At 63.5% G+C, this 16,619-nt stretch overlaps 1 protein-coding gene across 6 annotated transcripts in view; it reads left to right on the top strand.

Moving 5' to 3' along the window:
- The window catches only part of IQSEC1 (IQ motif and Sec7 domain ArfGEF 1), a 329,670-nt gene that overhangs the window by 292,661 nt on the left and 20,390 nt on the right, over positions 1-16,619 (top strand). For all 6 annotated transcript variants that reach the window (XM_057554670.1, XM_057554669.1, XM_057554667.1 and 3 more), the window contains 2 exons: positions 2,684-3,930; positions 15,849-16,010. In XM_057554670.1, coding sequence (XP_057410653.1) covers positions 2,690-3,930; positions 15,849-16,010 — 1,403 coding nt within the window. In that variant the 5' untranslated portion in view covers positions 2,684-2,689. The remainder of the gene's footprint in view (positions 1-2,683; positions 3,931-15,848; positions 16,011-16,619) is intronic.

Below are 16,619 nucleotides of genomic sequence, written 5' to 3'. Positions count from 1 at the left end.
ACTCCGGGGATGAAGAAAGAGGGGAGAGAAGCCAAGCACCTGTGGGAGGAGACAGCTTGGATGAGGTGCGGGGGACCCCTCCGAGGTGGTATCAGAACTGGGTGTTTGAGGACGGGGTCTTCCAGGAAGAGGTAACAGCGGGCACGAAGGCCAGAGGCAGAACCACTTGGCGGAAAGGATGGCCGGGAAGAGGGGAGGGGTGGGGAGGTGATGCTGAGGGCCACCGAGCATTCGACTCTCTGCTGAGCCTCCTGGCAGTCAAGGTGAAAATAGGAACAGGACAGATTACACAGGAATTTCCAAATGAAGGTAGGGTGCCCGGTTCCATGAGGGGGTAGAGTCTGGGTGGCGCAAAGCCCCATTTTAGTGGAAGGAGGAGCCCCGTGCAAGGTCGTGCAGTGTCCGCTGGCCCTCAGCCTCCGCACCTCCTGGCAGTTTCCTGTCTGAGCGGGAGGCCTGAGTTGGCAAGGGTGGCAGTTCTGCTTTGTGGGAGGGTGAGCCTCTCAGCTCCTCGTCCCGTCACTTGTCAGAGCCTCTGTCCCCCTCTGCAGGGGGCGGGGGGCTCCTGGGGTCCCTCTGCAGACCAGACGCTGTGTCAGGTGAGGGTGGTGCCCAGCAGGCGAGCACAGACGGGTTGGGGTCCCTGCCCTGCACCCCCAGTTAGCGTTCAGATTGGGCCTTGGGTCGGTTCTGGCCCGGAAGGAAGAATGAATGACCACGGTGGGCCCGGGAGCTGAGTAAGAGCGGGCCTGGGTCTGTGTGTCCCCTGGGGGAGGCCGGTAGGAGGGGCTGAGGGGGCTTTGACGACGCAGCACAGAGCCCAAGTCTGCCTTCCCGAAGTCTCTCCTGTCCCCACCCAGATTTGGGGGACGGTCTCAGGCCAGGAGTGTCGCTCCTGGGTTCGCGAGATCCAGAGTCAGAAGGAGAGAAGGGGCCGTGGCGTGCACTCTGACCTGTGCGGTGCCCCTCCCCCTCCCCACCCGAGGGGCCCGGAACCCAGGCCTTGGAGGGCAGAGAGGAGAGGGCTTCCCAGAGCTCAGCCGTGGGCCCTTTGTCGGCGCCATGGGCTTTCAGAGCTCCACTCCAAACCCAGAAAACAGACGCTGCTCACAGATGCGGAAGTGAGGTCATCGCTTTGGATGCCATTCAGTAACTTCAGGGCGAGAGGAAAAACAGACCCGCCCTGGCTGACTCCAGGGCCGGGCTTTGAAAAGTCGTTTTCATCCTCACCCCGCCCCCCAACTCCTCTCATGAGAGGGGCCGCTCGGCCCCGCCTGCCGCTCCGCCTCCTGTGGGCCCCGGAGAGCTGCACGTCTGTGTCTGGGGGGGGCCTGGCATCCCTCAGGGAGACCAGGACCCACCCTGAGTCCTGAGTGAGGCTCGGAGCCCCCCTCCCCCTTCCCGCCCACCCTCAGGCGGCTCTGAGCAGCCCTCTGCCCCACTCAGCCACGGCCTGGGGTTTGCTCAGTGACGCGTGTGCCTCTGTTCCGGACAGACTTGGCCTCTTGAGGGCGGGGACCTTGTCCCCCTGCCACCGGCGTGGGCATGGCGCCTGCGTGGAGCAGACAGCGGTGCTCTGCCCCTGCGGGATGTGAGCACGCCTCACTCCCAGGGACCCGAGGCCTCTCCACCCACATCAGGGGCCACTCTGCCCGGCACCCAAGGGCTCGGCTTGGCCGACCAGCCGGCTCCTTATCCTGGGCTTTCCCGGGTTCCGAAGAGCGGGCTCTGGCCTCACTCGGGAAGCAGGCACGGGGAGCGGCCCTCGGGGGCTGTCCGTAGTCCTCGGCCGGCGTGAGCCTAGGACTTCACAGGCCCTCGTGGCACACGGGAGTCCCAGCGCCCATGCCTGCCTGCAGCCCGGCCCAATCACCAGGCTCACAGAGCCTGCTCTGGGTCTGGAGGCCTCCAGGGGTGTGCTGGGCCTCTTCTCTGGGCCTCAGTTTCCCCATCTGTCAGGGAGAGGACTTGGGGCCCCCACAAACTGTCTACACCTCCCAGGAGTGCAGCCGAGGGTCCTGCACCTCCTCAGCCCCATGCTGGCATGTGCCGAGGGCCTGTCTCACCTGTGCCCACCACTGCCCTGCGAGGTCCGTCTGATGGGACTCAGCAACCGCAGGGTCTAAGGCTTCTCAGAGTCACTCCACTGCCAAGGGCAGGGCCAGGACTAGACCCAGGCCCTCGGGCAGTGCCGCAGGCGGAAGCGAGGCTGGAGGCCTGCGGCCAGTGCTCGGCGCCCAGGGCCTGCTCGGGCGCGGGCTTCTCTCTAGTTGTGGCGTGCGGGCTCAGTAGTTGCGGCGCGTGGGCTTCGTTGCCCTGCGGCATGTGGGATCTTAGTTCCCTGACCAGGGATCGAACCCGCGTCCCCTGCGTTGGGAGGCGGATTCTTAACCACTGGACCGCCAGCGAAGCCCCTCGGGCCCGTCTCTTAACCTGCACCTGCCGCGGGCTTCCTGTCTCTGGAGGAGCTGCCTGCACCTCCTCCACCACCTCCAAGTCTCATTCAACTGCATGCCCCAGGTACACCAGGGCCAAAGGCTGCTGCGGCCAGAGAACTCTGGGAAACCCCCACCCTTTAAAGGTTCTGAGAAGTCCTGCAGGGAACACTTGCTTTAGCTGGGTCTGACCCCGGGACGCGCTGGGCCTCCTGGGCCGTGCTCACCCTCCTCTGCTTCCCCCGCAGGTGGAGATGCTAGAACGGAAGTATGGGGGCCGCCTCGTGACCCGCCATGCGGCCCGCACCATCCAGACAGCCTTCCGCCAGTACCAGATGAACAAGAACTTCGAGCGGCTGCGCAGCTCCATGTCCGAGAACCGCATGTCGCGCCGCATCGTGCTCTCCAACATGAGGATGCAGTTCTCCTTCGAGGGGCCCGAGAAGGTGCGCAGCTCCTACTTCGAGGGCAAGCAGGTCTCCGTGACCGACAAGGGTGCCCCGCTGGAGGCCCTGGTGCCGGCCGAGTGCGGAGACCTGGGCCCGCCGCCTGCCCTCCAGGCCCCTGCCCCGGCTGGCGACTTCGCGGATGCCATCACGGAGCTGGAGGACGCCTTCTCACGGCAGGTGAAGTCGCTGGCCGAGTCCATTGACGACGCGCTCAACTGCCGCAGCCTGCACGCCGAGGGGGCACCCGCGCCCGACGCGGGGCGGACCCGGGACGCCGAGCCCTCGCCGGCCCTGCACGGCGCCGAGCACCGCCAGCTGGACGAGATGACTGCCTCGTACAGCGACGTCACCCTGTACATCGACGAGGAGGAGCTGTCGCCACCCCTGCCCCCGAGGCAGGCGGGCCGCCGGCCGTCCAGCGCCGAGTCGGACCTGCGGCTGCGGCCCGGGGGTGCTGCCCAGGACTACTGGGCCCTGGCCCGCAAGGACGACAAGGGGGACACGGACACCAGCTGCCGGAGCACGCCATCGCTGGAGCCGCAGGAGCCGCGGCTGCGCGGGGAGCACCTCCCGCTGCTCACCATCGAGCCGCCCAGCGACAGCTCCGTGGACCTCAGCGACCGCTCGGACCGCAGCTCGCTGAAGAGGCAGAGCGCCTACGAGCGCGGCCTGGGCGGGCCGCAGGGCAGCCCCAAGCACGGCCCCCACGGGCCCCCCAGGGGCCTCCCCCGGGAGGAGCCGGAGCCGCGGGCCCGGGCGCCCAGGCCCCTGGACGGCCACCTGGCCATCAATGGCTCGGCCAACAGGCAGAGCAAGTCCGAGTCGGACTACTCGGATGGGGACAACGACAGCCTGAACAGCACGTCCAACTCCAACGACACCATCAACTGCAGCTCCGAGTCTTCGTCCCGCGACAGCCTGCGCGAGCAGACGCTCAGCAAGCAGACCTACCACAAGGAGACCCGCAACAGCTGGGACTCGCCCACCTTCAGCAACGACGTCATCCGCCGGCGGCACTACCGCATCGGCCTCAACCTCTTCAACAAGTGAGTCCCCAGCCGCTGGCGGCCCCGGCGGGATGAGGGGCGGCTCCGGGGTGGGGCTCGGGGGGGCGCGTGGAGGGGCGCCCGCTGTGCCGCACCGGCCCCAGCGTCCGGCCCTGGGTGGTGCGGGCACGGGGGTCTGAGCAGGGGCGGGCCGGTGCAGGTCCGTGCCCGTGTCCGTGCAGCCTGGACTCGGGCCCGTACCCGGGAACAGGGCACTGGTAGGCCCTGCGCCCTCTGGGAGACTGTACGTTGGGTCCGTGGCGTGGCCGCCACGCCGCGTTCTGGCAAGGCGCCGTGGGGGCCGCCTTGAGAGCAGGTCTGGGGCAGGCGGCTGGTATTTAAAGCTCACTATTCTTAGCACGGCTGAAAATAGCAAGTGGAAGGGCAGGCGGGCTGAGCGTTCCCTCGGAGGGGCCGCTGGCGGCTCTGGCTGTTAAACCTCGGATTTCTCCTCACTTCCATCCACAGGGCCTCTGGATTTGGGGTCAGCAGACGCCGGCCTGGCGCTGGCTCCTCCGGGGAGCGGGGCGTGGCGGGGATGTGGCCAGCCTGCTTGGTGGCTGCTGACAGCTGTCCTCCGTGCTTCCCTGCTCCCCGCTTCCTCTGCTAGACGGGGGTGGAGAGTCTTGGGGGCGCTTCTGAGCCATCCCTGGTGCAGCTGGCAGTGCCGGCTGGGGGACTCAGAGAGACCTGTCCCGAAGGGCGCGTGTGGGGGAACTGTGCAGTCCCACAGGAGCCGCCAGGGGCTGGGGGTCGTTGGTCCCCGATCAGCTGAGGACTAAGAGTCTTGGGCCCGTCACATCTGCCAGGGGTGCTCTCCTGAGACTCCGTCTGCATGTGAGGACCAGTCCCACTGCCACGCAGTCCGTGGCCAGAACAGCGCGCTGAACGGGGAGGTCATGAGCTGCCAAGCCCATCCTGAGGTCTGTCCCGAAAGCCTGCCCCCACCTGCTTCCAGGCACAGCCAGCTCCCGGGTCATCTCGGACCCTCTTGGGGGAGGCTGGGATGACCTGGGGGCTCCCCCAGTGCCCAAGGTTCCCTCGTCCCTGGCAGACGTTGTGTCCTGACGTGGGAGTCCCAGCTGGGTGGACGGGTGGAGGCCAGAAAAAGCTGCATCCCTCCCCCCAGCAGCCTTGGCCTCTGTAGATTCTTTTTGGCTCTGTTAGTCTTTAATTACACCTGTAACGCGTGAATACACTCTCCACTCAGCGTAGAAGGTGAAAGCCTTCCAGCTCGGGTTTCTGTGCGTGTGTGGTCCAGAGCGCAGCTCCAGGCCAGGCCGCCTGGGTGCGGACCCCGGTCCTTGCCCTTCCTGCCTGTGTGTCCCTGGGCAGCTCGGTCTCTGCCACGGCGGCTTCATCTGCGTGGTGGCGCCGAGCCCAATGGTGTCCAGCTCGCGGAGTGTGAGTTGGAGATGAGCGGATGTATAGGTTGCTCAGCAGCGCCAGACGTGCGGCGAGCTGGGCCGGAGCCTCCCTGCTGTCCCTGTGGCCCCTGTTGACGTTACCTGGGCCCAGGCCACACCCCCTGTCCCCCCTGTGACGCTGCCACGCGCTCTGCTGTTGGAGGCCGTTCCCATTGGTGCCGCGCGCCACCTGGTCTCTGTGCTGCTACGTGGGGTCCACGTGCGGCTGTCCAGGGTGGTCTGGCCACTCGCTCCCATGTTTTCACAGTCACCAACCACGTGACGGTGACCGTGGGCCTGCCCCTCCCACACGCTCCCGAGTCTCTGGGGAAGGGGATAGCTGGAGGGGGCGGTGTTTGGGGCTCACGTGGGCGTGTTGTCCATCGAAGTAGAGCCTGCAGCTGGACCTGGAGGGCCCGTTTCCCCACACGCTGGACAGCACTCTGCCTTGTCTCCCACCCCAATCGAAGCATAGAAACAGTGTGTCTATTGTTTCAATTTGGATTTCCCTGCCTGCTTCTAAGATGCAGCGTCCATATGTGTGTCTTTCGGCCATTTGGGTTTTTTCTTCTACAAAATGCCTGTTCCTATTTTTTGCCCATTTTTCTGTTATTTCTCATTTTGATTTACTAGTGGTTCTTTATATATTATAGATACTAATCCTTTGTAATTACAAATATTTTCTTGTCTGTCACTGGCCTTTTTTTTTTTTTTAAACTTCTGAAATAGAATTCACAGACCATAAAAATTCACCCTTATAAAGTGTACAGTTCAGTGGTTTTTAATTATATATCTTTTAACTTTGTGTATGCTTTGTTGGTCTAACAGAAGTTACTAATTTTTGCATTTTTTTATCGAGGTGGAATTGACATGTAACATAGTTTCAGGCATACAACATAATGATTCAATATTTGTATATATGTAGTCAATTCATCAGTGTTCTCTTTGTTTATTACTTTTTTTTTTATGTTTTATTTTAAAAGGCTCTGCCCCAGGTCATAATATAGTTTTAAAATATTTTCTTCAGGACTTTCTTAGTTTTGTTTTATATCCTTTAGAACTTTAACCTGGCGTTTGGTTTGGAGAATGGTACAAGGTGAGGGGTGTAGTTTTTATAGTTCTTTGTAAATTAGCTGGTTGTCTGCAGACGGTGTATTGAGTAGTCTGTCCTTTCTCTGTTGACTTGAAATCCCATCTAATTCCTACGTGAACAGAGCCTGTGCTTGGATCCTTTCCTTCACTTGGCAAGTATTTATTGAACACCTGCTGCATGCCAAGCCCTGTGTAGGGGGCCTGGACTCAGCCCTGAACAGAATAAAGACCCTTGCGGCGCTCCACGCTAGTGGGTAGAGGCTCTGTGTGTTCCTTTGCCAACATCAGACTTTCAGTTTTACATGTTTTTTTATTAGGACAGAAACCACTCTTTTGTTCTTTTAAAAAGTGGTCTTGGCTCTTGTTGGTAGTCACTCTTCCACATGGATTGCAGAGTCAGCTCGTTAAGACCATGAAAACTCCTGGTGGACTTTGCACCGGAGCCCCTTGAGCTTGGGGGACCTCGCCCCTCTACAAGTCGAGGGACAGAGGTGAGGTCCAGCCACAGGCGGTGTTTAAGTTCAGGTTGAAGGTAACTGCAGTCCGTCCAGCTCCCCCGGTGGCAAGCCGCAGCGCAGGGTCCAGGATGGTCCCCCGGCTGCAGAGCCCGCCGTTGGATGATGCGGGTCTCGCACGCCGAGAGGGGCAGGTGGCAGGCTGGCTCCTCCGAGCGGCGTGCGGGGCAGGTGTTGGGAGGTCATGCGGCGACAAGCTCCGGCCCTCCTCAGTCTCCCCCTCCCCCTCCTCCTCCTCCTCCTCCCCCTCCCCTCCCCCTCCCCCTCCCCCTCCCCCTCCCCTCCCCCTCCCCTCCCCTCCCCCTCCCCCTCCTCCTCCTCCGTCGTCCACCTCGCGGGTTGTTCGGAGGATTGAAGGCGCAGCCACAGCGCTGTGGCCACCGGCCACCTCCCGAGTCTCGCCAGGCCCGGGAAGGGCTGCTGGTCCGACCCGAGTAGATGGAGGGCCAGGCCCTGTGCGGGGCGAGCGAAGCTGGGAGCCGGGTGTCCCCGAGCGGGCCCTGGAGCCGCTGGGCGAGGATGGGCGCTGAGCAGCCTGCTGCCTGAGGCCGGGGCCCCTGCCTGGGAGGCCCGACCTCAGCGCCTCTGTCCTCGCACCCCCACGTGTCCACTGCCCGCGTCTGCTCCCCATGCTCTCCCCGTGGCTCTCCTCTCCCCGCACCATTTCCCTCCCTCCCCAGGCCCACACCCAGGCTGCCTTTCCAACAGTTCTTAAGTCCCACCCACTCCCGGGAGGGAGCTTTCCAGCACAGACACCCGCCCCCTCCAGGGGGTACGTGAAGGCCCTGAACGCTGGCTCCAAAGTGGGTGACTAGCCAGCTGGGGAGGAGAGAGGGAAAACAAATGAAACCCGAGAAGGTGAAGCAGGTTGGTGGGGAGGGGCTGTCCCCGGGGCCACAGAGGAGGCTGCCGCCGTCTGCCTGGCATCCAGATGCGCCTCCCGGGCTCCAGGACTGCACGTCCGGCTCGCAGCGCTGGGCACCGGGCCGGGGCCGGGAGCCGAGGCAGGAGGGTTTCAGCCCCAGTTCGGCGTATCCGCTGCAGGGACTCGGCACCGCCCTGCACCCTGAGCCTCACCGGCTGCGCCCAGAAACTGGCCGTGAGGTTCCTGCCCGCCCAGGGCCTGGTGGGGGTTAGAGACCGTGAAACCAGGAGCCGCTGGCCAGGGTGCCGTGGATGGCAGCCGTGGTGGTCCGCGGGGCTCCTGCATCTGGAGCCATTGCGGGGGGCCTGGGGCTCGGGCCTTAGAGGACCCAGGAGGTGGCTTAGTGGGCAGAGCAGCATGGAGCACGGGAGTGGCTGATGCCCACGTGCACTGACGTGTGCCCGGTGCTGTCGTACGAGCCCACCGTGCTCACAGGAGACCCTAGGGAGGGGACCGTCACTAGCCCGCTTTATAGTTTGGGTGAGCTGAGGTGCCGAGAGGTAGCTTGCCCGAGGCCCCACGGCCAGTGGATGGCCGGACTGGGATTCATGCCTCCGCCGCCTGGTCCCTGAGCACAGCCTCGTAAAGCCCGGTGCAGGGACTGCGGCCTGGAGCGCGGCCTCCGCGGTCCCGCCCGCTTGCTGGGCCTCGCGTGTGCACTGAGAGTCCAGGGGGCGCCGCCACAGCGGTGGGAGCTGGGGTCTGCACCCCACAGCCCGGAGGGGCACCCAGCGGGACCTCCTTCACGCCCCTCCCTCTCGCCCTCGGGCGCGGGCCCAGGTGACCGCGGGCCAGGCCAGCTCTCTCCCCACTCTGGACGAGTGTCCTCATCCCCAGAGCCGCCCCTGATGAAATGGTGCCCTCGGAAGGGAGTGAGGGCCTCTTGTCTGAGGAGCACGTAAGCCGGGCCTCGGAGACTACTTGGTGTGCCGGGACTCCCGACGGGCAGGGAGCTGCTCACCTGGCCTCCGAGGTCCCTCCCCGCCCAGGGCCTGCATTTGGTTTGGAGGCAGGTCTTCTCCGCCCAGCGCCGGGCCGCCGCCTGCCTCTCCTCCTGCCCTCTGTCCACTGCCCGCTGGAGCTGCTGCAGAGAGCCCTGCCGCGAGGCTGGGGTGCTCCGAGGTGCCACCCTTCCAACGTCCGCAGGTCTCGGGGCTCGGCCCGCCTCCCAGTAAGCAGCAAAGCTCGGGTTGGGCTCCCGATTCCATGCGCCTTGGGCGTTACATCTTTTGTGACCAGTGAAGAGGACGGTGGTGACAGCCAGCCTGCGTAGTTGCATGTTGAGTTGGCAGCTGGTGCTGAGCACTTTGTGTGCGGCATCTCGCCGAGTGTTCACGGTGGCCTGGGAGGCGTGGCTGCTGGGAGCCGGGCCGCGGGACCCCAGGCGCTGGCTCGAGGCTGCAGAACCACAAGTGCTGGCTGTGCCGGGCCGTCTGCTGGTGCTGGACGTGCTGACGGTTTAAGTGACTGTGGCTCTCTTACGAGCACTTTGAGTTGGGTCTTTGCAGATCCGGGTCCTGTTCCCCTTGACATGAGCCACTCCTCCGGCCCGCGCCACCCTCAGAGCGCTGTCCCGGGTCTGGGCTGGCTGGTGCCGAGGGCCTCAGGGAGGAAGGCAGCGCGGGGCAGGCCCCACGGGTGTTCCAGCCATGCCAGTTCCTTCTCTTTTTTCTAAACTGAGTATGGGTGATTTATAATATTGTGTTGGTATACAGCCAAGAGATTTAGTGGGTTTTTTTTTTTTTTAGATTATATTCCATTATAGGCTATTATAAGATACTGAATATAATTCCCTGGGCTTTACAGTAAATCCTTGTTACTTATCTGTTTTATGGATAGCAGTTTGTATCCATTAATCCTTTTCTTTTCTTTTTTTTTTGCCTCATTGCACGGCTTGCGGGATCTTAGTCCCCCGACCAGGGATTGAACCTGGGGCCATGGCAGTGAAAGAGCTGAGTCCTAACCACTAGACTGCCAGGGAACTCCCAGTATCCACTAATCCTATACTCCTAATTTGTCCCTCCCTCGCCCCCTCCTCCCCCCCCATTAACCATAAGTTTGTTTTCTATCACACGTCTGTGAGTTTGTTTCTGTTCTGTATATAGATTCATTTGTATGATTTTTTAGGTTCCACTTATTTATTTACTTTTGGCCACACCGCACGGCTTGCAGGATCTTAAGTTCCCCGACCAGGGATCGAACACGGGCCCCCCTGCAGTGGAAGCGCAGAGTCCTAACCACTGGACCAGCGGGGGAACTCCCTAGGTTCCACGTATAAGTGAGATCATGTGCTGTTTTTCTTTCTCTGTCTGACTTACTTCACTAAGTATGATCACTTCTAGGCCTGAAAATGGCAATGTTTCATTCTTTTTTATGGCTAACATCCCATTGTATATATATGTACCACATCTTCTTTATCCACTCCTCTGTCGATGGACATTTAGGTTGTTTCCACGTGTTGGCTATTGTAAATAGTGCTGCTACAAACATAGGGGTGCATGTATCTTTCGAATTACAGTTTCGTCTGGATATATTCCCAGGAGTGGGATTGCTGGATCATATAGTAGCTCTATTTTTAGTTTTTTAAGGAACTTACATACTGTTTTCCACAGTGGCTGCACCAGTTTATGTTCCCACCGACAGTGCACGAGGGCCAGAGGGTAATTCTTCCACCTTGTCTCTGGGATAAGTGCAAAAAAGACCCCGGCAGCCACGTTCAGCTTGGGTTTCTAGTATCAGAAAGAACTTTGTGAAAATCAGAGCTGGATAAAATAGGCAGTCTGGGGAGGTGATGAGCTTGCTGGCCGTGGAGGTGTGCGAGCCAATGGGAGGTGGCCGCTTCTCTGCAGGATATTGGAGGGGTTCGAGCCTAGATTCCGGAATTGAAGGGCACCTCCAGGCGTGCAGGGCCTCTGGGTGCTGAACTTGGTGAGTTCATCCCTCGCCCCTGCGGCCAGTGAGAACAGCACGGGGATGGCTCGGCCTCCGACCTCGGGACATCCTCGGGCCCTGCCGGTGTCTGTGCAGACCCCGTGTTGGTCTCTGTGTGCATCAGGCCCTTCTTCATTGGAAATGATGGGCATCCGATCAAACTGGTTCAAGCAGAGAGGCCTCACTGGTTCGTGGACCTGAAAAGCCACTGGGCATCTCTTGGCCGTGCCCCACCATCACACCCTCAGGGCAGGAGGGCAGCCAGCAGTCCGGGCTCGTGGTCCAGCCTCACGGCAGCCCTGCAGGAAGAGAGGCTCCCGCCGGTGCCCTCTGAACCGCTCGCTGTGGTCAGCAGGGTGCAGCACTCTGACCGGCCAGACCAGGCAGCCCGTGGGGTCAGGGGGCGGAGCTCGAGGGGGGTGTGGGAAATCCTGAGGCCGACAGGGTGCCGGGCAGACGCCCACGTCCACGTCTCTTCAGCTGCTGCAGCAAGTGAAAGCGACAGGAGGAGCCGTTGTGGCCCCTGCAGACCCTGCTGGGAGGAGAGGGGTTCCAGCAGGTGGGTGGTCCTTAGGTGCAGAGCCCGGCCTCGTAGTAACCGCCTCCCGAGAGCCCCGGGCTCAGGCTCGAGGACAGAGATGTGAGGCTGGCGGCCCCACTGCGGTCTGCACGTGCTCACCTGGCACAGTTGACGAGAGAAGCTGGACCTGGGGACAGCAGAGGCTGCTCGCAGGCCCAGCAGACGGGCAGCGGGGGTGGGGGGCAGAGGCCCGGGCGCCCGGGATGCTGAAGCGCGTCAGGTGTAGATGGTGAAAATGTCGCCTCCGCACCTCGTGGATGCTGGTTCTGGAGGGTGGAGGTCAGAAAGCTAGAGAAGGAGTCGTCGAGGGAGCCCGGAGAGATGGGGAGAGCGGGCTGCGCAGAGGTGGGCAGAGCACATTTGCAGCCCTGGTGGGCTGGGAGCATAGAGTGGAACTTTACGGGCTTCTACGGGCAAAGGGGTAAGAACCTGGCTCTCCCTCACTGGACAGCCTGGTGCACAGCTACTCGGCCTTTCTGGGCCCCGTTTGGTTTTTTTTTGAATTTTGTTTTATTTTTTTATACAGCAGGTTCTTGTTAGTTATCCATTTTATACATATTAGTGTATACATGTCAATCCCACTCTCCCAATTCATCCCACCACCACCCCCGCACCACTTTCCCCCCTTGGTGTGCCCCGTTCTGTTACGTGTCCAGTAAGGCTTTTGCGTTGGTCGTTCTCGCTCCCAGGGACCTTCTTCCTGGCTCCAGGTTCAATGCCACCTTCCCGAGGAGGCCTTTCTGGACCGTCCCTTCTCACCCCATCCAGCTGAAGTCCAGGCCTTCTGTGGTCACTATGGCTTCCCCTTGGTTTAGCTCTGCCTAGTGCTGGCCCTTTTCTTAAACAGCCATAAAACCAGCGTGTTTTCCAAGGGCTTAGAGGCATTGACTCGTTTGATCTTCACAGTGACTCTGCTGTGTGCACCGTCACTCCCCACTACGCAGGTGGGGAGGCTGAGGCACAGAGAGGGTGAGTGACTCGCCCTAGGTCACTCAGCCAGGGAGCGGAGCTGGGGTCTGAGCCACGCCTGGGAGTGTCTCTCCTGTGAGTTCATCGCGCTCCAGCGAGGATGTGTGTTCGAGGGCAGGGACTTTGTCTGGACCACAGGTGCGCTGGTGCCGCACCCACCCAGAGCAGGCGCTGGATGGATGCCTGGAGTGAATGGAGAAGTGGATGAGGGGCGAGGGGCCGGAACTTGTCCTGCAGGCTTGGGAGGCCCTGAAGGTTCTAGAACAGAGTCCTGGGAACACGGGCCAAAGCAGCCCCTCCCAGAGCCACGTCGGCCCCAGCCCCGGACACAGCACGTTCTGTTTCTCTGGTCAGGCCTGCGCTATGTGGGCCGGGCCCCCGCTGGCCCCTGAGGGTGCACAGGCAGCAGGGCCGCAGGCTGCGCCTCTTCAGTCCCGAGGGCCTGGAGCCGCGTTCAAGCTCGCAGGCAGGGAAGGGGGAGCCAGAGCTGGGGGTGGCGGCGAGCCCCTTTGCCCGGTCGGGTGGGCTCTGTCCCAGCCGGGTGAACTGCTCTGTCCCGGCCGCGTCCGCTGCGTGTTGGCCGGGCCTGCTGCGCTCATCAAGTCTCTCAGGGACAAGGCGGGCAGAGGCTCCTTTCCATGGGGTCCCCTGCGTGCTCTGGGGGACCTCGAAGCCCCACAGGACGTGCCTTCCACCCTCCTGCCTCGGCCCGAGCCCGTCCAGTGCCCCTCACTGCCCCAGGGGGGCGGGCAGGGCTGTGGGTGAGCCGCAGGCCGAGCGTGTGACCTACCCACGCAGGACACCTGGGCTGCTCCGGTCAGCACGGAGCCCTGTGAGGGGCCAGTGGGCCCAGGACCCCTGCCCAGCAGGGCCCCCGGAGTACACGCGGGGCAGCTGGGGGCCAGCGAGATCCTGCGGGCCAGGGGCTCACATCAGTGCTGGCTCTCCACGGTCGGGGAGATCACTCGCCTTGCCGGCTGCGCGCATCCCGAGCCTGGAGCCCCCGCCCGAACCCCCGCCTGCACCTCCGGCCGCAGCACCGGTCCTCTCAGTTTGCTGGGAGCCCCTGCTCTCTGGTCGTGGCCTGGGCAGTGCACGTTCTTCTCCTGCAGCATCCTGTGAAGGGTGCCAGCTGGACGGGGCTCGGGCTCACACGTGGGGTCACTAGCATATGTTGCGATCGCTGCCCCCAGGCGGTGTCCCGAGCCAGCCCCTCCTCCCCCACTCCCGCACCAGCGCTGGGGGGCCTGCGAGGGTCTCCTACTGGGCTCCCGTAGAACAGCCAGAGGCGGCTTCTTAAACGGGGACCCAGGTCCCTCCACTGCGCTGTGCAGAGCATGCTGGGCTTCTCATCCCACTCAGGGCAGAGCCAGATGCCCCTGCGGCCTGTCCACCCCGCTGCCCCTCCCCCGGGGCCCCTGCTCGGAGCCCTGGAGCAGCCTCATGGCCTCGACCCTACAAAACCCACTCCCACCTCAGGGCCTTCGCATTCGCCATTGCCTCCTCCAAAAAGCTCCTTGAGCACGCTTGTCACTGTGTCACCTGCTCAGAGAAGGCCTCTGCCTCCCCTGCCAGAACCCCTCCCACCCTCGCTCGGCCACTTTGCCCTTCAGACTGGGCGGGGGCAGCTGTCGTGCGGGCGTTCGAGGCCAGCCACGCTCGCCGCTGTCATCCAGAGTGCCGCCCGGCACTTACGCCATGGGCAGTCCGCCTGCTACGGCCCCTGCGCAGCCTGCGCGTCCCAGGGGACTGTGGGCTGCTGCGGGGGCGCCTGGCAGCTGTGAGGCTGCACGACGTCGGCCTGTGAACGCAGGCGGGAGCAGCCGGGGCAGAGGGGGGAGCAGCCCCCCCAGGGCGGCAGGAGGAGGCTGGGCTGGACCCGGGCGTGGTGTCAGGGCCTCGGTGGGCCAGGCTGGCCCGGGTGGGTGACCGGGGCGCCCGAGAGGGGCTCTCCAGTCGCCTTCACGTGGGAGCCAGGCCGGGGGGTGCCACCCTGTCCTCTCGAGAGAAGCCGGAAATCCAGGTTCTGTGTCCAAGCTCCCGGTTTCTAAACATTGGCGACCAACTGGAATTCTTTCTGTTAACGTTGTGTGGGCCGAAGAAAACACATCTGTGGGCTACTGTGGAAGTGGGGGGCGGTCAGGTATGGGCGGGGGTCCTGCGGGGGCCGCCGTGGAGCTGGCGGTGAGGAAGCGCGACCCGCCCCGACCCCAACCCCACCCCCGGTTGCAGCATCGGCACCAGTAGCCCAGTGCCTGGAGAGGCCTGGGGCTGGGGCAGTTCTTGGTTGGAGACCCCAGGGTTGCCGGGAGGAACGGGGACGTGGGGGAACGGGGCCACTCGGTGACCACTTCTGTGCCAGGACCCAGGCGGCCGGCAGTCGCTCCCTGCCCAGCTCTGAGCGCAAGGTTGGGGTGTGTGGCCACCTGGGATAAAAATAGCAGGGCCATCTTGAGGCTGGAGGTTGGCCTGCGTGTGGAAATAACGGCATCTGCGGGACCCGCTGTCAGCGCACGGCTGGTGGTGGCAGGTAGATCCTGGCCCTCACCTCCATGCCCCCGGGGCCAGCAGGACACTGACCTCTACCACTGGGGCAAGGCGTGGGGCGCCAGGTATGCCCAAGGGCTCCGCGGCTCCTCAGCCCATCGAGGCTCCGGGTTCGTCAGAGGAGGACACCGCCCTCCGAGGGTCACAGGTGCAGAGGGAGGGGTCAGTGGCGCCTCCCCCTGCCCCGTCTCTTTCGAGCACCGCCTCCCCGTGAGGTCAGCCGAGCCGGCACCAGGCCCCGAGGCCGCCGGGAAGAAGGGACCTCACTGCTCAGCCCCCGAGGGCGCCCCGGCCACCGGGCTCCTGGTCCGGGTGGACGCTCAGCCCTGTGGGGCCGGCACAGCCCCGCCCCAGGCCTCTGACTGCAGGTGGGGCCGGCGCTGCGCCTCCGCGTCCTCTGCCGTCAGTTGAGGTTTATCCTAAACCTTCCCGGTGCTCACCTACTGCGTGCAGCGTTCCAGGCGTTGCTCACCTACTGCGTGCAGCGTTCCAGGCGCCCGACTGTTAACACACACGTCTCACGACACGGGCAGTCGAGTCCCCAGCAAGGTCACATGGCTGTCGGGCAGCACAGGTGGCAAGCGTGCCAACCCCAGGGAGTGGTGTGGGAACTGAGTTGGCGTGCAGGGTCCTCAGACGGTGACGGCACGGAGCACGTGCCACAGGCGGCCAGCATGTGCTGGGCGGGGCCCTCCAGCCCGCCTGGAAGCTCGGCACAGAGGGGACCACGGAGCCGGGAGGGGTGGGGCCCTTCTGTGCCGCCCCCCAGCCCCCGGCACCCTCCGTGCTCCTGCGCTGGCCCAGCCCTCCTGCAGGGCCCAAGCCGTCCCGGTTCCCCTGCGTTGTGGGCTCAGGGTGGGGCAGGGCAGGGTGCCTGTGGAGGAGGAGGGGATGAGGGCTGGGGGAGCTGGAGGGGTGGGAGCGCCTGGCTGAGCCCATCTCTCGTCCCCCAGGAAGCCCGAGAAAGGCATCCAGTACCTCATCGAGCGCGGCTTCGTGCCCGACACGCCTGTGGGGGTGGCCCACTTCCTGCTGCAGCGCAAGGGCCTGAGCCGGCAGATGATCGGGGAGTTCCTGGGCAACCGGCAGAAGCAGTTCAACCGCGACGTGCTCGAGTGAGTGGGGCTGGGGGCGCTGCGCGCACACCCCAGGCTCCCCGCTCCCCTTTGTCTTTCTGGCTCCCAGACACACGGAGGAGCCCTGCCAGCACCTCTGGCCCCATCCAGCAGGGCCAGCCCCTTCCCCTGGCCCAGCGGCCTCTGGGCCGACCTCCCGCAGGGGCAGCAGGAGGGGAACCGGTGAGCTCAGCCCCCCTCCTCCTCCCTCTCCTGGCGGGAGATGGGATGACGGCCCAACCAGGCTGGCAGCCATAGACTCTCAGCTCCTTGGAACCCTGCAGAAGAACAGGTTTCCAGCCCCCTGGGAACTGCTGACAGCTTCGAGAAGTCCTGCCCGCATGTACCCTGCACCCCCCGGCCCTCCTCCAGACTGTCCTGAGTAGAAAGCCACCACACCTGGGTCCTGTGGTCACTGGGCAGGTGCTACGTGCAGGCCGTGTCCTCACCTCGTCCGCGGGGGTGTCAGGGGTCCATAACCCCTTCCGCAGACGAGGAGCCAGGGCCAGCAGGAGGCCGGCTTGGAACAGGTGCCCTGCTCCCCTTTGCCGGGACCTGGGGGTGCAGCTCCAGGCCTGCTGTGGGCATATTGCCGACCCAGACACTGCA

Source organism: Balaenoptera acutorostrata, chromosome 10 (assembly GCF_949987535.1).
Source record: "Balaenoptera acutorostrata chromosome 10, mBalAcu1.1, whole genome shotgun sequence".
NCBI lineage: Eukaryota > Metazoa > Chordata > Mammalia > Artiodactyla > Balaenopteridae > Balaenoptera > Balaenoptera acutorostrata.
Note: the sequence above shows the minus strand (reverse complement) of the source record. Positions and strands in the feature narration are given on the sequence as shown.